The following is a 17,114-nucleotide window of genomic DNA, read 5'->3' on the forward strand; positions in this document are numbered from 1 at the left end:
AAATAATGAAATACGGCACTTATGTGTAGTGCTATTTACTCTGTAGCCTATTACTGCAAAACACACTGAATTATTAAAGTGAGTAATTGGTTTTCCTCAGACCCTCTTTCCAGCCATCTCCTGCTACCTCTTACCAGGGCTTCTCCTTAACTGACAAGCTAAATTAATGCAGGTAAACCTGATGCTGGGATACAGGCAGGCAGTGGAGGCTGAAGAGAAAACCCTGGTTTTTTTAAAATAGAGTCTAAAACAGTGTTGTTGGTAACTCATTTTCATAGGGAAGGAAACATAAATTGGGGGGGTGGGGGTGGTAGAAGATGAATTCCGAGAAATCGAATACTCTCATCCGGGGGAAGAAGAGATTCCCTCCTGCGTGGAATCCTACCAGATGAAACCATAGCTACTGGAATCTGCCGAAGGCCAGCGGATGAGGCCAGGGTGGCAGTTTAGAAATGGAAACACCTTGCTTCAGCCTCTAGAAGGCGAGTCTGGTAATGGGTAATTAGATCCACGCTACGGGCTGGCAGCGAGGGGTGCTACAAACTTCCCTGTGAACCACAGGTCTGGGAACACATTCGTCCCCTGAAAAAAATTTTCCCTGCAGGAGCTGGGAGTAGAGCCTTCGCTTTAGAAACCCAGACATGACGCTCAGGACTGTGCTAACAGTTAAATCACTTTTAATGACCCATGGTTTGGAGTTAAATCAAGTACCATTAATCTTCCAAGATAGGCCGAGAAGCTGACGTTTGCCTTAAAGCCATGGTATTATATGAATGGTGTCAATACAGTGCCAAAAATCTGCTGGGGGGCAGGCAGTGCATAACACAATTATTTGATAAGTGCATTCAATTATGAATAGCATATTTTTAGTTTGGATCATGATATTTAAAACATGGCTGTGTTCCTAAACAAAGTCTAGGTCTAATACGTAGTAGGTGTTCCAAGCCTGAAGTTGTCAATCTTGTCTATGGGTCTATCTGTATGTATGTCTGCTTTGAGACATTATTGGACATATACACCTGCTTTATGATTAGCAAATGGCAATGCAAGGACTCAAACTCAGGGAGCTAGACTTAAGAGCCCGTGTTTTTAATCCTTATGCTCTATTTGGGGCCACACACAAGTGATTCAGAAAAGGAGTCTGCTCTGGGCAGATAAACCCTTTATCTGTACTCAGGGCTCGCAGCTCAGTGATCTGAGCCTGGATGGGATTTTAGCCCCACCCCCTTCCCTAGGCATGAATCTCAGTGCATACCTTTATCAACTGCACCTTCATAATCCATGCATTCACCAGCTGACATCATGCACAAGTATATTTATCTATACTCCTCTCCCTCTAACTCTGTGATGCTGCCTGGACTAATTCTCTTTTCATGCGTTCCCCTCATGATTGTTCCTGACACACAGGAGATTCTATTTTTCCATCTCCCTCTTCTTCTCAAATTAAGATGTTACTGAGATTGTAAAATATGAACCAGCAGTGTTAGTTTGAAATAAACGGCTGGTGACATATGAGGGAAAAGAATGAGGATTACATATTCTGCAAATGGACACTTCTAGCTCACTGCCCAAAAATGAGCATGAAAGACCAACTGAAGGGGAGGAAAAATGGTCTCTCCAACTAATTTCCATCCTCCAAGGCCTCAGGCAATCAGGGATTTTTAATTTTTATGATAATTTATATACTTTAACTCACGTTATAAATTATACAGGTAATGCATATATTCCTCATAGAAAAAAATTTAAAATACAGACAAGTCAAAGGCAAGTACCATAATTCCAATTCCATAACCATTGTTAACATTTTGGTATAATGGTATAATCTTCCACAGTCACACTCAATATGTGGATGTGTATCTATAAATATGTAAATATATAAAAACTTTTTTAAAGGGATAATATTTATATCCTATTTTTCCCTTATAAATATGAAAAAATTCTCACTTAAAAAAGAGATTTAATCAAAGGATCTTCTTCAAAAGGATTCTAGAAAGCAATCAAATATTTCAAACTTCAAGATTTGTTCCCCAGTATAGCGTGGTGGTAAGCCATTTGGCTCTCAAAGCACATGGCCCAGGCTTCAAATTCTAGGTCTGCCTCTTACCTGTCCCATCTTGGGCACATGCTTTAACCACTTCTGACCCTCAGTTTCCCCACCTGTAAAATGGGTGTACTGATTATAGTGGACATTTGCTTTTGGTTTTGGTGTTTCTTACCAGCATCCATTTCCAAGAGTTTCTGGTAAGAACACCTCAATTTTCTTTTGGGGAAACCATTCCTGTTCTGTTGTGAGTCCATGAGGTTTGGAAGGGCTGAATCATCCTCTCCCCACGCGTGGCCATCAGCGATCGGATATGGATGTGATCCATGTCAGGTCAACAGAGGTAGCCCTGGGACTCTTGCTGGATGAAGTTTTTCACTTAGCAGTGACTGAAGGAGGAGAAGGCAAGCCCAGACCTGTTGGGACTCTCACGGGGAGAACACCCACGCAAGGGTGTGGCTCACACAGAAGGCAGCAGAAATGGAAGGCAGAGGCATGACAGCCAGAAATCTGGGAAACACCTGCGATGGAATCCTTATCTCTTTTGCAATTTCTAGTTTTATGAGCCAGTAAATCACCTCTTATGACTAAGTGGTGTAAGCTGATGAGCTAAGACTCTATCTCTTGCAACTGAAAGTGTTCTGACCTATCCAATAATAGTACCTACCTCTTAGGTTGTTAGGGAAGAAGTGAGATAATACGCGGAAATGCTTCGTACAGTATTGTGGGTTACTTTCTTTTAAAAGATTTTATTTATTTATTTATTTATTTGAGAGAGAGGGAGTACAAGTCAGAGGGGAAGGGGTAGAGGGAGAAGGAGAAACAGATTCTTCCACTGAGCAGGGAGCCTGACACTGGGCTAGATCCCAGGACTCTGGGATCATGACCTGAGCCGAGGGCAGACACTTAACCAACTGAGCCACCCAGATGCCCCATATCACGGCATATTTTAAATCATCATTAAATATCAGTTGTTACCACCACCATTATTATTAAATACTAACTTGAAATGTACAAGAAGCCTTCATTTTTTTCTAAAAATTTAATTCCATGATAAAAACAGGCAGGCAGAGCGGCAAAAAGTATGGTACTTTAGATATCAGTGTTCTACCTTATTGCAAACTAGATTTGAAGTTTTAGTACACTTTCTAAACTAAAAGTTTCTTCTAAATGCCAATTGCCAATGTGTTTCTGACTACTCTTGTGTTTCTTCTAAAATGGAGTTTCTAGCAATGCATTCTCCCCAAGGGTAAAATCTGATACCTGAACATCAAAGCTTGTTACTTTAAGGCTGGTGGTCAGACAACTGAGGTCCTTGTAATTCTCACAAAACTAGGAGGAGGAAAACGAAGGGCATCTTTAAGCCCAACCACAGATGCAGAGCCCTGAATAGCAGTGTCTGTGGACAAAATTCTGCATTTGGGTTCCCTGAGAACACTTCCTATTCCCGTGAACCCTTCGCCCACTCTCTACTTTCTGGAGCTGGGAAACCATAGCTCTCTGCCCTCCAGTAGACATCAGAGCTAGAGAGAGCCACAGTTCCAGGCTTGACACTCTCCAGAGCCGTAGTCCAAGTCCCTGAGAGGCAGTCAACATGGTCTTCCCTCAGCTACTCACTTAGCTTTTACTGAGGATCAGAAGACTGGGTCTGGTGTATTACTTATCATATATGGAAGCTGAGTTTTGATTTCCTCAAGTCATAATCCAAGAAAAGCCTGCCCTAATCTGCATCCGGGCCCCAGCTCACGTTTGCTGAGTCTCTGGCATGCTTCCACGCCGGCATTGTACCTGTTATTTCATTGTATCATTGAGCTTAAGAGAAAGCCATGATTTGCTGAGGAGGACTGATTCAGCTTGTTAGCTGGGTCTAGTTACGATTCAGTTCCTAACTAATAAACAACAGTGGACAAGATCAGAGTACGCAGAACGGTGAATCATTTGTTGAGTGACCCCCATGAGGTATCCCTGTGCTAGATGCTTTATGTACATTATTACTATTTAATCCCTTCGGACCTCAGTTTCCTCCCCCATGACAAGGGGTCCAATTTTGGATTATGTGCTCTCCACTAACCCTTACATAAAGCTTGGATTCTAATTGTACAAATGATGAATTTTTCCTAGACTATTTCAGTTCATCATGTTGCTAAAAGACGTCGAGGGGAGGGATCATGGGCAAACATCAAAACATCACCTTCATATATACCAAAGTCACTCCCTGCTGGCCCAAATCACGGAGGCCCAATAAAGGCATCACGTCAAGAGATTCCCCTTTCCGAGGGCAATTTTCAGAATTTCAGAATCTGAAGTAAATCAAGTGCTGGGGAAGATTTGGAAAAGAACACAAAATGAATTCCATCTTCCACAAGTCTCTTATTTTCTTTTTTTTTTTTTAAAGACTTTAAACGGTGATCTCATATATATATATATATATATATATGCATATACATATCTCATACAATTGTTTCTAAAGATTTTTTATTTACTTGACAGAGAGAGAGATCACAAGTAGGCAGAAAGGCAGGCAGAGAGAGAGGGGAAAGCAGGCTCCCCGCTGAGCAGAGAGCCCGATGCGGGGCTCGATCCCAGGACCCTGGGATCATGACCTGAGCCAAAGGCAGAGGCTTTACCCACTGAGCCACCCAGGAACCCCTATCTCATACAATTTTATCTTTTATTTTCTCACAGTGAGATAACAAGAAGAGAAGTATTTCCAAGGAAAACAAATCTGTTTTCAAATTTTCTTCCAAAGAATCTCATCTGTGAGTTGGTCAGGGGATTTGTGTCAATATGGCTACTATTTACTGAACTTAGTGACAATGTTAAAAGCAGGTATCACATACCCAAATCAGTCAGAACTCCTTGGTGGTAAGTGAAAGAAACTCAGCTCATGGATTCTAGGAAAGGGATGAAGCAGCACAGCCAGAAAAGGGCAGAAGCTGACCTTGGGAACAACGTCAGGACTTGCCTCCCTTACCTTACCCACCCCCCGCCCCCCTGCCCCGCCAGTTGCTTTGTGTTGCTTCTCACTTGGATTCATATACTCTCAATGCAAACCAGCTTCCTCCATATGCAGGAAACATGGCAGTCAATCCTGAATTTCATACCTGAATCTTAGCCACTTTGCCCTTAAACTGTCTCTGATCCAATTTTTAAATCCCTAAGAAAGGGTCTAATTTGGCCCCAAAACTTATCTTGAATCACCTGGCACCTGGGACAAGTTAAGGGTACATAAGGGCTGTTCCAGGGTGTGGTGGATGCACCTTTCCTATGGGTCCTCCCGTGACCTTTCCCCTTTCTCTCCATTCACACCAGTGAGATTCCGATTTAAAGAACTATCTGGTTTGGGTAAGATGATTCTGGAGAAAAATATCAGACATCCCAACTCCAATTCATGTAACCGGAGAGCCCAAGACAGGGCAGGCATCAGGATGTTCTGATTCTTGGGTTCAGTAACCTCCTCAAGGATCCAAATTCTCCTACTTTCTCTATTCTACTGCTCACAGTGATGGCTTCATCTTAAAACGGTCCTCTAAGAATCATGGTAGTAACTGGGACTTTAATTTCCTTGTCCATATCTAGCATATGGAGTCTTTTGCCCCAAAATAAAAAATATGTCCTTCCCTTCTGGCTGGTTCAGCAATGTGGGTCAGGTAACACCCGTGGACCAATTACTGTTGCCAGAGAAATGAGTGTATTGAATGTTTTAGTCCTGCATGCACACAGCTGACACTACGAAAGGGGTGGGACGACCATGCCTGGCTTACACCATCTCCTGGAAGTTCGGTCCATCCACAAACCGCAGCAGGGTGGGAGGAATAGAGGTTAGGAGTCAATCACAACATCTACCACATCGCCTTCCCCCAGGTGGTATGAGCAGTCACTGTCTCATCTCTAACTAGGGCTTGGGCCTTGCTTGGTTTGAGTCAATTAGTCAATCCTATCCTACCCCTCCGCTCCTTCCCAATTACTCCCCCATACTACAGGCATTTAAACCAATGAAAGCCAACGAGATGGGAGAAAACTGGGGTTTGGGAAGACAAAAACATTCTCTCTCCCAAGTAAGTAAGGAAAGGAATATAGAATAGTCCATATGGTAATGCTTAGCTTAACATAGATAGACATGGTTACATATGGAAATATTTATATGCGTAAACATGTAAGTTAATATAAACACATACATGTTTTGTTCTGTCAGCTGTGAGTGTCTAAAAGAAATGATATCCCAGTAGCAAAAAGCACATCTCATACCCAAATCTTGGTTTCTAATACCATTCTCCAGTTAGAGGAATCAGGGCTCTTTAGAGAAATGGCTGATTCAAAAAATGAGTCAGAAAATATACAAGATGAGCCTGGAGCATCCTGTAGGGCAAGAAGGTAAGGAAGTGCTCGAAAAACTAGAAATGAAAACAAAAAAACAAAAACACATTGATAGGAGTACGTCAAAAATAAAAGCCAACTCTAAGAGCTCCTAATGGCCAATAAAGAAACAATTCCAGCAACATGATAGTTGTATAGGATTATAACTCAAACTATAAAATAAATATCTCTCTGTAGGTCCATAGTGATATAATGACTGAATACACTAATAAATAGAGGAGAAGAATCAAATTGTCCCTGCAGGACAATCAACTTCGAATAATTTGTATAGATACTCCACCGCCAAGGAGGGAGAGCATCACTGCTCACTCCTCAGGTGCGAGGTGGGCAGTGACTTCCTTCTAAAGTTTATAGTATGGAGGCACCTGGGTGGCACAGTTGGTTATGCGACTGACTCTTAGGTTTCCACTCAGGGGCGATTTCAGGGTTGTGAGATCGAGCCCTGCATCAGGTTCTGCTCTCAGTCAGGGAGAGAGAGAGAGTCTGCTTGAGACTCTCAAGCAGACTCTCTCTCTCTCCCTCTCCACCCTCCTCCCGGCTCGCTCCTCTCTAAAATAAATAAATAAATCTTTAAAAAAAATAATAAGGTATATAGCATGGAAGGGGGGGAGGGGAGAGCAGTTGCCAGTAAAAAAAACCCAACAAACATTACCTCTTCCAGGTGACCAAAGCAGTCATAAATCATGTCAGTAGCATATAGATTCCATATGATATGATGAAAATGGCACTTCACCTCACTGGCTTTCCTCCCAATAACTCATAACTCAGTACTATCATGAATGAAGCATGAGACACATTCCAGGGTTAGGGCATCCTATAAAATATCTGACCAGCGCTCTTCAAAACTCCCAAGGTCATCAGAAACAAGGGAAGTTTGAGAAACTGCCACAGCCAAGAAGAGACTAAGGAGATGTGGCATTTAAATATCACATGCAGGGCACCTGGGTGGCTCAGTCAGTTAAGCATCTGCCTTTGTCTCAGGTCATGATCACGGGGTCCCAGAATCAAGCCCCGTATTGGGCTCCTTGCTCAGCAGAAAGCCTGCTTCTCCCTCTGCCCTTCACCCCGTTCCTGCTCTCTCTCTCTCTCTCTCTCAAATAAATAAAATCTTTAAAAGAAAAAAAAAAAAGGAAATAAATATCACGTGCTATCCTGGCCAGGATCCTGGAATAGAAGAGGGACATTCTGTAAAAACTAAGGAAATATAAATAAACTAAAAATTAGTAACTATACTATTAGTTCATTAACTATAACAAATGCATCAAACTAACAAGATTTTAATAATGGAAGAAACTGGGTGCTGGGTATGGGAAACTCTGTACTACTTTCTCACTTTTTCTAAAAAGTAACATTTATTATAAAGAAAAAGATGCCCTCTCTATTAAGGATGTTACAATTAAAGATCCTCACCATTCTTCTCATTGTTCTCACTATGAGATTATTTTGAAGATTATTAAATAGTATGTAACTTAATCATATAAGTAAAATTTTCACCTAGGGCTGGCATGAGGTGGGTGCTGTGTTCATTCATTAGGTGATTTGACAAATATGCATCCCGTACCTACTATGAGATCACCTCTGTTCTAGGTGCCAGTGGCACAGTGATGAATAAGACATGGAGGAGAGGAACAAATAAAATACAATGTTCATATAATAATAATTTTTAAAAAAGCACTAACCAGGGTAAGGGAGTAGAGTGTGATGGGGAGGGTCCTTTTTTCTAGAGCAGCTGGGAGGACCCTTCTGAGAAGAAAACCTAAAAGCATAGTCCTGAAAGAAGGAAGGGAACTAGCCAGGCAGGGCTATGAGCAAAGAACATTCTAGCACAGGGAATAAGTAAAAAGTGCTGAGGAGGGAATGAATTCAGCACACTTAAAGGCTAGTGTAGCTGAAGCACAGTGGTAGGAGACAAGGTCAGAGACCTAAATGGGGTTGCGATCAGACAAGGCTTGAAGGCTGGACTAAGAAACTGAATTTTTTTACTGTGACAGGATGTTGGTCATTGGAGGCTTTCACCAGCAAAGACCTGGTGTGGTCTAAGTAGTTTACATCATTCCAGCAGCTGTATGGGAAATGGACTGTAGAGGGCGCTAGAGTGGAGGCATGCAAACCAGATCTAGGGCTACTGTGGGGAGTCCACGTTTAAAAGGTGGTGTTTAGGAGACAGTGGTAAGCATGGAAATGGGGATACATACATACACATGCACATACATACACACACACTTTTTTTTTTTTTTTAAGATTTACTTATTTATTTTAGAGAAGAGGGAGAGAGACCCTCAAGCAGATTCCTTGCTGAGCAGGGAGCCTCACATGTGGCTTGATCTGAAGACCCTGAGATTATGACCTGAGCTGAAACCAAGAGCCGGACGCTTAACCGACTGTGCCTCCCAGGTATCTAGGGATATATGTTGACATAGAACCAATATGACTTGCTGATCAATAAAAGATGGAATCATGGACCAATGAACAAAAATGAATGTGAACAGAATCAAGAATCAGATTACATAATATCAGAGGTGGTACCTAAGTTCTGGAGAGCTTTAATATGCTCTGGGGCTACCAGCTAATTATAGGATCGCTGCAGGGTTGGCATTTTGCTATATAACACCATCCCTCTTAAGGGAGACCTTTATTCAGGCTTGAACCGTCTGAGAAGACTTATCTCAGATACCAAAGGGAACTGCAGGAAATGGTGTCTCTTGATGAGCGAGTAAACACGCTTCCTCTCATTGGAACAGCTGGGGAGGCTGCCAAGTGTAAACGTGTTTCTCTATTGTCTCCTCAACCCCACCTCTCCCAAATTCTGGGAGGGCAACAACTCCTTTCACCACTGTACAGTGAGTGCCTGGTCCAGAATATATGTGCAATAAACATCTGTTGAATGACTGTGGAATAAAATGGCAGAGGACCTCCACAGAGCTCAGAGGTATCCTAAGTCTCCCTTAGAAACCATATTTTAAGAGAAAACAGCAATACCCAGGCCAATGCAAAAAGAAAAAGAATAAAGTTCAGGAGAGGGTTGAGATTGAGTAATCAGTAGGAGTTCTAGGATAGAGCCAATAAATGAGAAACTGATTTTGCAAGAGACAGCACAAAGCGCTAAGCAATACCCATTGTTGGGATTTTACAGCTAAACTGGATGATCTCATCACAGGATCATCAAATGTCAGAGCTGGAAGAGATCTTGGAAAACTTTTGGATTGATTTGCTCAGTTTACAGATGAGGAAATTAAGGTGAAATGGCTTGGGATTAGAACCCAATTTTCTGGCCTCCAGATGCCAAATTCTTTTCTACATTGCACTGATTAGCAGTTATATTCAACTGCCTTTCCATACACAGGCTCAAAGCAACTTGGAGATACAGCCTATTAAAGTTTACTCTCCGGTAAAATCCTTTTTAGAATTCATTTCCATGAAAACCAATCATCTCCTCCTGATCAACTTTTCCTCTAAACATTCAGTGAAAATAAGGCAGCCTATCATGATTCCCTTTTTGACATGGCTGCCAGGAAGCTTGGAGCTAAATTTAATACTTAACTCTCATAACAATAGTGGCTCAGTTTTTGACAAACAGTGCTTATTTCCTCCTCTCCTTTATGACTTCTCATTTTTTAGAATGATTTCAATGGCCTTATTATATATGTTTTTTACTAAAATCGTCTCATATTCTCTCTGGAAGTCAGCCAGGTGTAAATCACCAATAAACCAAAATAAAGGAAGATTTCATTTCTCTTGTGCACTTGGAACAGCTACTTAGATTGTGGTGTCCATTTCCAGATCCCACCCTTGACCTAAAAGCTCAGACCTTACCTCTGGGCTTTATATTTATAGAGAGGAGAGGCCACCGCAGGACAGATTGCATACAAATGACTAGTTATAAAATTGTAGGGTCTGTCTGCTAACTAGGCAAGTCCCTGGAAACTTCTCTAAAATGAAAACAAGATGTGGAAGGAGAGGGCTATGTTTCCTGCGCTGACGTGGCAGGACTTGACTTAACAGCAGTACCCCGGGGGAGGTAAGGCAGCCCGGGCCACGGATGGTCAGCAGGTGGTGGACTGTATCCCATCCAACTCCACGCTTGCTGCTGACTACTCCCCAGGCCGAGAAATGAGATCACGTAACCTTCATCTCTTCTGGATTCTAGCCACGTAACGAGATTAAAGCACCCGGTTTCTGAAAACACGAGGCTTTCTTTTCCCTCCCTAAAATGAAATGCCTCCTAAACCACAAAAATTTAACCCAAGCAGGGTTAGAAGAGCAATAAAGGAGTCCATGCAGAGATCTTCCCTCCCGTTCCCTCATTGTCTCAGTATCTTCTGCCGCCATTTCTGTCCAGGTAGTATAAAAACAAACAAACAAACAATAAAACCCAAAAAAACAACATTATTAAGTTTCAGGAAATGTCAACTTCTCCAGAGGACACTAGACTTTCATCTTTCTGCATCTGAGCTTCAGACTTCCTGTGGCTTTTTTGTTATTCGCTCTTTCCCGAGTTTTAAAAATTTTGTTCTACATTCCTATGGTGTTGGCCACGACTTCATTGATAATATAAGAGATATGTTCAAAAGAAAAATGGCTTCAGGAGGTACTGTTGCTCATGGAATAGTCCCTCCCTAAAACATCCATTTGGATTCTGCTCATGATCTCTTCCTAGTCAGAGCCAATTTGTTCAGATAGAGACAAGAAGATGCTGCCCTATGTTCCCAACACCTTGAAGAATGAGACCGTTGTAAAAATCTATGATGTTTCTTTAGAGAAATATCAGGAAAACCACGAAAAGCAGGCAAGACTAGTTAGTGTTATGACATCAGCATAGCAGGTAAGAGTCAACCAGGCCCAGACCACCTGAAACTTTACCCTTATCGACCACAAGTGACCTATGAACCTTGGACAAATGGCTAAACCTCAGGCATTACTTTCTTCAACTGTGAAATGGGAACAATAATAATTAGTGCTTACTTCATAGAACAGGCTCTCAAACGCTGGTGTGTGTTGGAAACAATGGGAGGGCTTGCTAGGACACAGATTACTGATCTCACCCCCCCATGGTTTCTAATTTCCTGGGGCCGGGGTGGGGCCCTAGAATCTGCATTTCTACCGAGGCCTCAGGTGACACTGTTGCCGCTAGCTCTTTCAAAGACTACACTTCCGGAACCCCCGTTTTAGGGCCATGGTGCAGATGACATGGTTAATGTGTGTACAGTAAATGTTAACAAGGACTACTTTTGTGGACTGCTGTTAGGAGGATGCCTGGCGAAAGGTTAGCTAAGTTAAATGATGTCAGTTGTCACTGTCTTAGGAGTTGTCCCTTCTACTTACAAACCCTAGGAAACTTGCAGTTCCACCTTAGGGCAACATATTGTAAGAAATCCCAGCTCCTAACAGAAATATCCTGAGTTTAAAGTATGTATACATTCACAAGAGCTTGTAAATGGTTCTAAATACTTAAAAGTGACTCTATAGATGATCATTGGGTTTCTTTTTCCCCTCTCAAACTTGTCAGTACCCATCTGTACATTTATGATGAGGCAGAAGAGAACCAAAAGCTGACACAGCCACTTCTTGAGGTTTTGTGTCTTTTCTCTTAGTTACAGTAAAAGCGCCAAAACAGATTTAGTCATTAGGGCCAAAAAGAATTCAACTCATTTCAAGTAATGAAGGAGCCCAGCACAGCAGAGACAGCAAGGGCAGTTACAAACATCACCAGCTTCCAAAGGGCAGAGGAAACAGACCCGCGGCAAGAAAAGGGGATTGTTAAAAAGCTCTCCACAACAAAGGAAATGAACGCAAATCCCTAACCTGGGGGCGGTCCAGCAACCCTAAGGACAAAGATAAAACGTTCTGATGAAAAGCTGTGGCTTGTTAAGCTCCGTGCAGAGAAAGAGAGTATCAAACACCATGTCAAAGGTTAAGATGTTTCTGCCCTGTAAGACGCTTCGACCGTACTTGAGTCTGAAACAACGTGGAACAGGGAAACCGTCACTCTCTCTTTCCCGTGCCACGCATCGCTCCTTCCAGGAAGAAAACTTCCTTTTTTAATAAACCTAGGTCGAGTGCCCCTTCTGTTCTAAGCACAGTACGATTCAAGGTTCCAGGAGAGGCGGCTAGTGTTTGGTAAACATCTAACTTTTCCAACTCAATCACATCTAAGTTTTTGGTAAAAATTCTCCCGTGAAACATGAGAATTAGATAAAGCATTCTTGAATCGTGATGCCTTTGGAAAAATTAAACAAAGGGCTCATGTTTGCAAGAACGCAAACACACGTCTTGCTCTGTTAAAAAAAAATGTAATATATAAACCACCCTCCTTGGCATTTCTCTTTCAAAAATGTACGTGATTATCAGCACTGCGCTGTCAACAGGACTCCACAAAGGTGGTTCTTCAGCTCTGGCGGGGCAAAAAATACTACCGGGCAGCCCGCGGGAGAACCTGGAGTCTGTCCCTGAAGCCCAAAGCCTCCCCTGGACTTGACACGGGCGGAGGGAGCGAGACACGGGTCCCCAGCAGGGATTCTGGGGCTGCCACGACTCACCTCGCCAACTTCTCCAGGCTCGCGGCGCCCCGGCGGCCGGCTCGGGGGCGCGGACGCGGGGGCCGGCGCCGCCGAGCGCGCGGGCGGGCCCCCGGGAGGGCGCCCGGGCCCGGGAGGCGCTCGGGGGCCGGCGCGGGGTGGCGCTGCGGGGCGGACGCGGGGCGCGCGGGGGGCGCGGGGGGCTCCGCGCGGCCGGCGCGCAGGGACAGCAGCGCTAGCAGCAGCGCTGCCAACGCGAGCAGGAGCAGCGCCGCCGCCTTGCTGCGGAGCTTCATGGTGCGGCGCGGCGGCGGCGGCCCCGGGGCGGCGCGGCCCCTCTGCGCATCGCGGCTCGCCGGGTGGTGGCGGCGGCGGCGGCGGCGGCGGCGGGGCGAGCGCAACAGCGCTGACGGCCGCCTTCTCCGCCCGCCCGCCGGGGACTGGGGTCCGGGCAGTCGGCTGGCGGGCGGGCGAGGGAGGAGGAGAAGGAGGAGGGGGCGGGAGGGGAGGAGGCGCAAGCCCGGCTCGAGGAGGAGCAGCCCGCGCCTACCGTACTGTGTGGAGTAGCCGCCCGTCCGCCCACCCGCCAGCCGTCCGGAGCATGGAGCGTAGGCTTTAGGAAGCTCAGCCTCAAATCCTCTTCCTCATTCATGCATTCATCCTTCCACCCACCTGTTCATCCATTCATTCATTCCCTCCCATACCATTCCATTTTCTCGGTTACTTCTTCATTCAGTCACTCATTCACTTACCCTCCCATTCCACCCCTCTCTTCATCTCATTTTTCTAAGCATTTTCCCCATGATTTATTTTTATCCATCTTTCCACACATCCGTGCATCCATCTAGACATCCAAACAGTCAAGAGCATCTCTGTTCTGTTTTCCCAATGCAGGCCCTGACACTTGGTGGATATCTGTTGGACAAAATCACACCAGATCCATGTAGGCTAAAGAAGTTATAGAATACATTTCGAAGTCTGGGTTTCAAATCTGACTCTGTCCCCTACTGGCTTTAGTGATGCTGAGCAAGTTGCACAATTTGAGCCTTCATGTCCTTACATGCAAAATGGGAATGATGATACTGCTCTCCACAGAGGCATTTTTGTGGGCATTAAATTAAAAAATGCATTCAAAGAAACTAGCACAGTGCCTGGCTCACAATAGGTGTCCAATAAAAGCTCTGTGATAATCAGTACAATAAAATGCAGCATATCACAAATACATAAATGCAAATATTTTTTTTTCTTTCTGATGTGGATTTGACACAGAGTAACAACTTTACCACCCAGTGTAGGAATAGAGTCTTCTGAGACCCTAGCAGCTGCAATCACCAGATCAAGGTTCTGAATTTTCAAAGTATTCTTTCAGGGCATCTCTAGTCACAAATCTGAAGCATTAGGACACATGCTGTTATTATTCACTATGAACCGACAGGCAAAATTTTATTAACTTGCTTTTTGGCATGGCCACAGCACAAAGAAGACCAGATATAACAATGTCTCTGAGTTTCTACCAGATTTCATGTTGACATACAAATCATCTAAAATTCAATTATATTCCAAATCATTCTTGTATTAACATTACATTTTAATTATTTGGGAACCTATTGTATTTAAAATTCTAGAAATGAGAATGTTTAATATCCTGGAACCTCTTGCCAAGCAGGCACATGGAAACAGCAGGGTGCAAGGTCAAAGTGTGGTCTGAGATGTTGCAGTCGAGCGAGCACCAATAGTCCATTGGTTCTCCACAAAGACAAGGTATCATCCCAGTAGGAGGCATCTGGAATTGTGAGAAGGATGTTTTAGGTTGTCACAGTGACTGGTGGGTTCTACTGACATGCACTAACGCTCTTACAATCCTCAGGACATTCTAGCATGACAATTGTCCTGGGCCAAGTGCCAACATGGGGGTCCCGTTGAGAAGCACTGAGCTATGCTAAGGCTTAGGGCTTAGGCTTTCAGGTTTAGAAATGGCCACCATCATGTTGCTTTGTGGCCCAGTGAAATAGAAATTTCCAAACTCTCTCTGGCCACCTCTCCTCTTCCTCAAGGAGGATACATGCAACAAAGGTAAAATAAGGCAAAGTAACACTGAAGTAGTACCTGAGGGTTTTAGCCTCAAACACCCAAATGGAACTTGGGACAGTTAGGCTTGACCAAACAGAGGACTTCATTTTCTTAAACTCCACTGACTTACCTCCTTCCCCTGAGTCCAAACCCAAGTTTTGGATTTCACTGCTCTGATTGGTGGAAACGTACAACTTCTGACATCATGGAAAAGGTGTTCCAGATACTATATCTATGCATCACCCAATTCCTCAGTTGGATGTTTAATACCCAAAACGCTTATTTATATGCTCCCTTCACCCCGGAAGTAATTTTCTCCTCTTGGAGTTCTGGCTCTAGACACTCACTTGCTCAAGCCAGAAATTAGGTGGGAATCATCCTTGATGTCCCTAGTTCCCTCACCTCCTGCATTAGTTATCTGTTATCTATTATTATCTGTTATGCACAACAAACAATTCCAAAATTCGGTGGCATAAGATAATGCATGTACAATCTCAACATTTATGTGGGTCATGAATCCAGAACAGCTTAGCTGGGTCCTCTGCTTCCCAGGCTTTCATAGGGCTCCCATGAATTGTTGGTTCAGTGCAGTGATCTCATCTGAAGACTCAACTGGGGAAGGATCCACTTACAAACTCACTTACGTGGCTGCTGGAAGAATGCAATTTCTTTCAGGTCACCTTGCTGCCTGTTGGTCAGAGGATACCCCCAGTTCCTTGCCAGGTGGCCCTCTCTATCAGCATAAGACTATAAGAAGAGTCAGAGAGGACACAACAATACGAAAGTCAGTCTTTTATAACCTAATTTCAGAAGTGATGTTCTGTCAGTTTATCTTGTTCTTCTTCTTAGCAGCAAGTCATTACATCTAATTCACATTCAAGAGGAGAGGATTATATAAGGGCTGGAATACCAAGAGGCCAGGATTATTGGCAGCCATTTTAGAAGGCTGTCTTTTTCATCTCCTATATCCGGAGAATTAGCAAATTCTGTCAAAGCTGCTTCCCAAAAGTGATTGGCATCTGTCCAGTTCTCTCCTTCTGAATTGCCAGTCATGATTGCATGACAAGGCCAAACCTTGCTAAATTCTTAATAGCCTCATTCCTATTGTATTATATAACTTGTGCCAACCTCACCACCCACCACCCACCCCCATTATATGATGTGACTGTTCTACGGCTTACATGCAATAGTAATTACCTTCTAATTAATCTCCTTATTTCTTCCCAGGCCTTCTTCCAATTTTTAAGGCGGGATAACTTAAAACAAAACATAAATTGAATCTTATTTCTCCCCTGCTTAAAACTCTTCAGTGAGTCATCATGGTTTTTGTTAGTGTGGTTGTTGTTGTTGTGGTGGTGGTGGTGGTTGTTTAGGAGACTCCACACCCAGCATGGAGTCCAATGTGGGACCCGAGCTCAAGACCTGAGCTGAGGTCAAAAGCTAGAGGCTTAACTGACTGAGCCACCCAAGTGCTCCTTTTTCATGGTTCTTTAAGTAAGTGTGAACCCCTTACGATAGCATCTAACTCTAGGATGATGTGGTCCCTGACCGCAGGTCTGACTGCATCCATCCTGGGGCTTGTTCCAGCCCTACTGGCTTTCCATCAGGGCCTCTACCATTGCTGGGTCTTACTTGCTTCTGTGTCTTTGCATTTGTGTTTCCTTTTGCTGATTCTAGGCTCTGGAGGATACTTCAAGATTTTAGAGAACAAATTTGTCAATCTAGAATTTTGTAACCCCATAAATTGTCTTTCAAAGGTGAAGGGGAGGGGCACCTGGGTGGCTCAGTCATTAAGTGTCTGCCTTTGGCTCAGGTCATGATCCTAGGGTCCTGGGATCGAACCCCATGTAGGGCTCCCTGCTCACTGGGAAGCCTCCTTCTCCCTCTCCCACTCCCCCTGCTTGTGTTCTTTTTTAAAAAAAGATTGTGTTTATTTGACAGAGAAAGACAGAGACAGCGAGAGAGGGAACACAAGCAGGGGGAGTGGGAGAGGGAGAAGCAGGCTTCCTGCTGACCAGTTTTCCTGACACAGGGCTCTATCCCAGGACTCCAGGATCATGACTGAGCAGAAGGCAGACACTTAACGACTGAGCCACCCAGGTGCCCCAATA

At 44.0% G+C, this 17,114-nt stretch overlaps 1 protein-coding gene across 1 annotated transcript in view; it reads right to left on the reverse strand.

Moving 5' to 3' along the window:
* Positions 1 to 13,229, reverse strand: part of GXYLT2 (glucoside xylosyltransferase 2) — a gene marked incomplete at its 5' end in the record, with an annotated part of 92,429 nt that extends 79,200 nt beyond the window's left edge. The window contains one exon of the mRNA XM_080828426.1: positions 12,955 to 13,229. Within this exon, the coding sequence (XP_080684552.1) occupies positions 12,955 to 13,229 (275 nt within the window). The remainder of the gene's footprint in view (positions 1 to 12,954) is intronic.
* Between the last annotated feature and the right edge of the window lie 3,885 nt (positions 13,230 to 17,114).

This window comes from Martes martes (assembly GCF_963455335.1).
Source record: "Martes martes genome assembly, chromosome: 1".
Lineage (NCBI taxonomy): Eukaryota > Metazoa > Chordata > Mammalia > Carnivora > Mustelidae > Martes > Martes martes.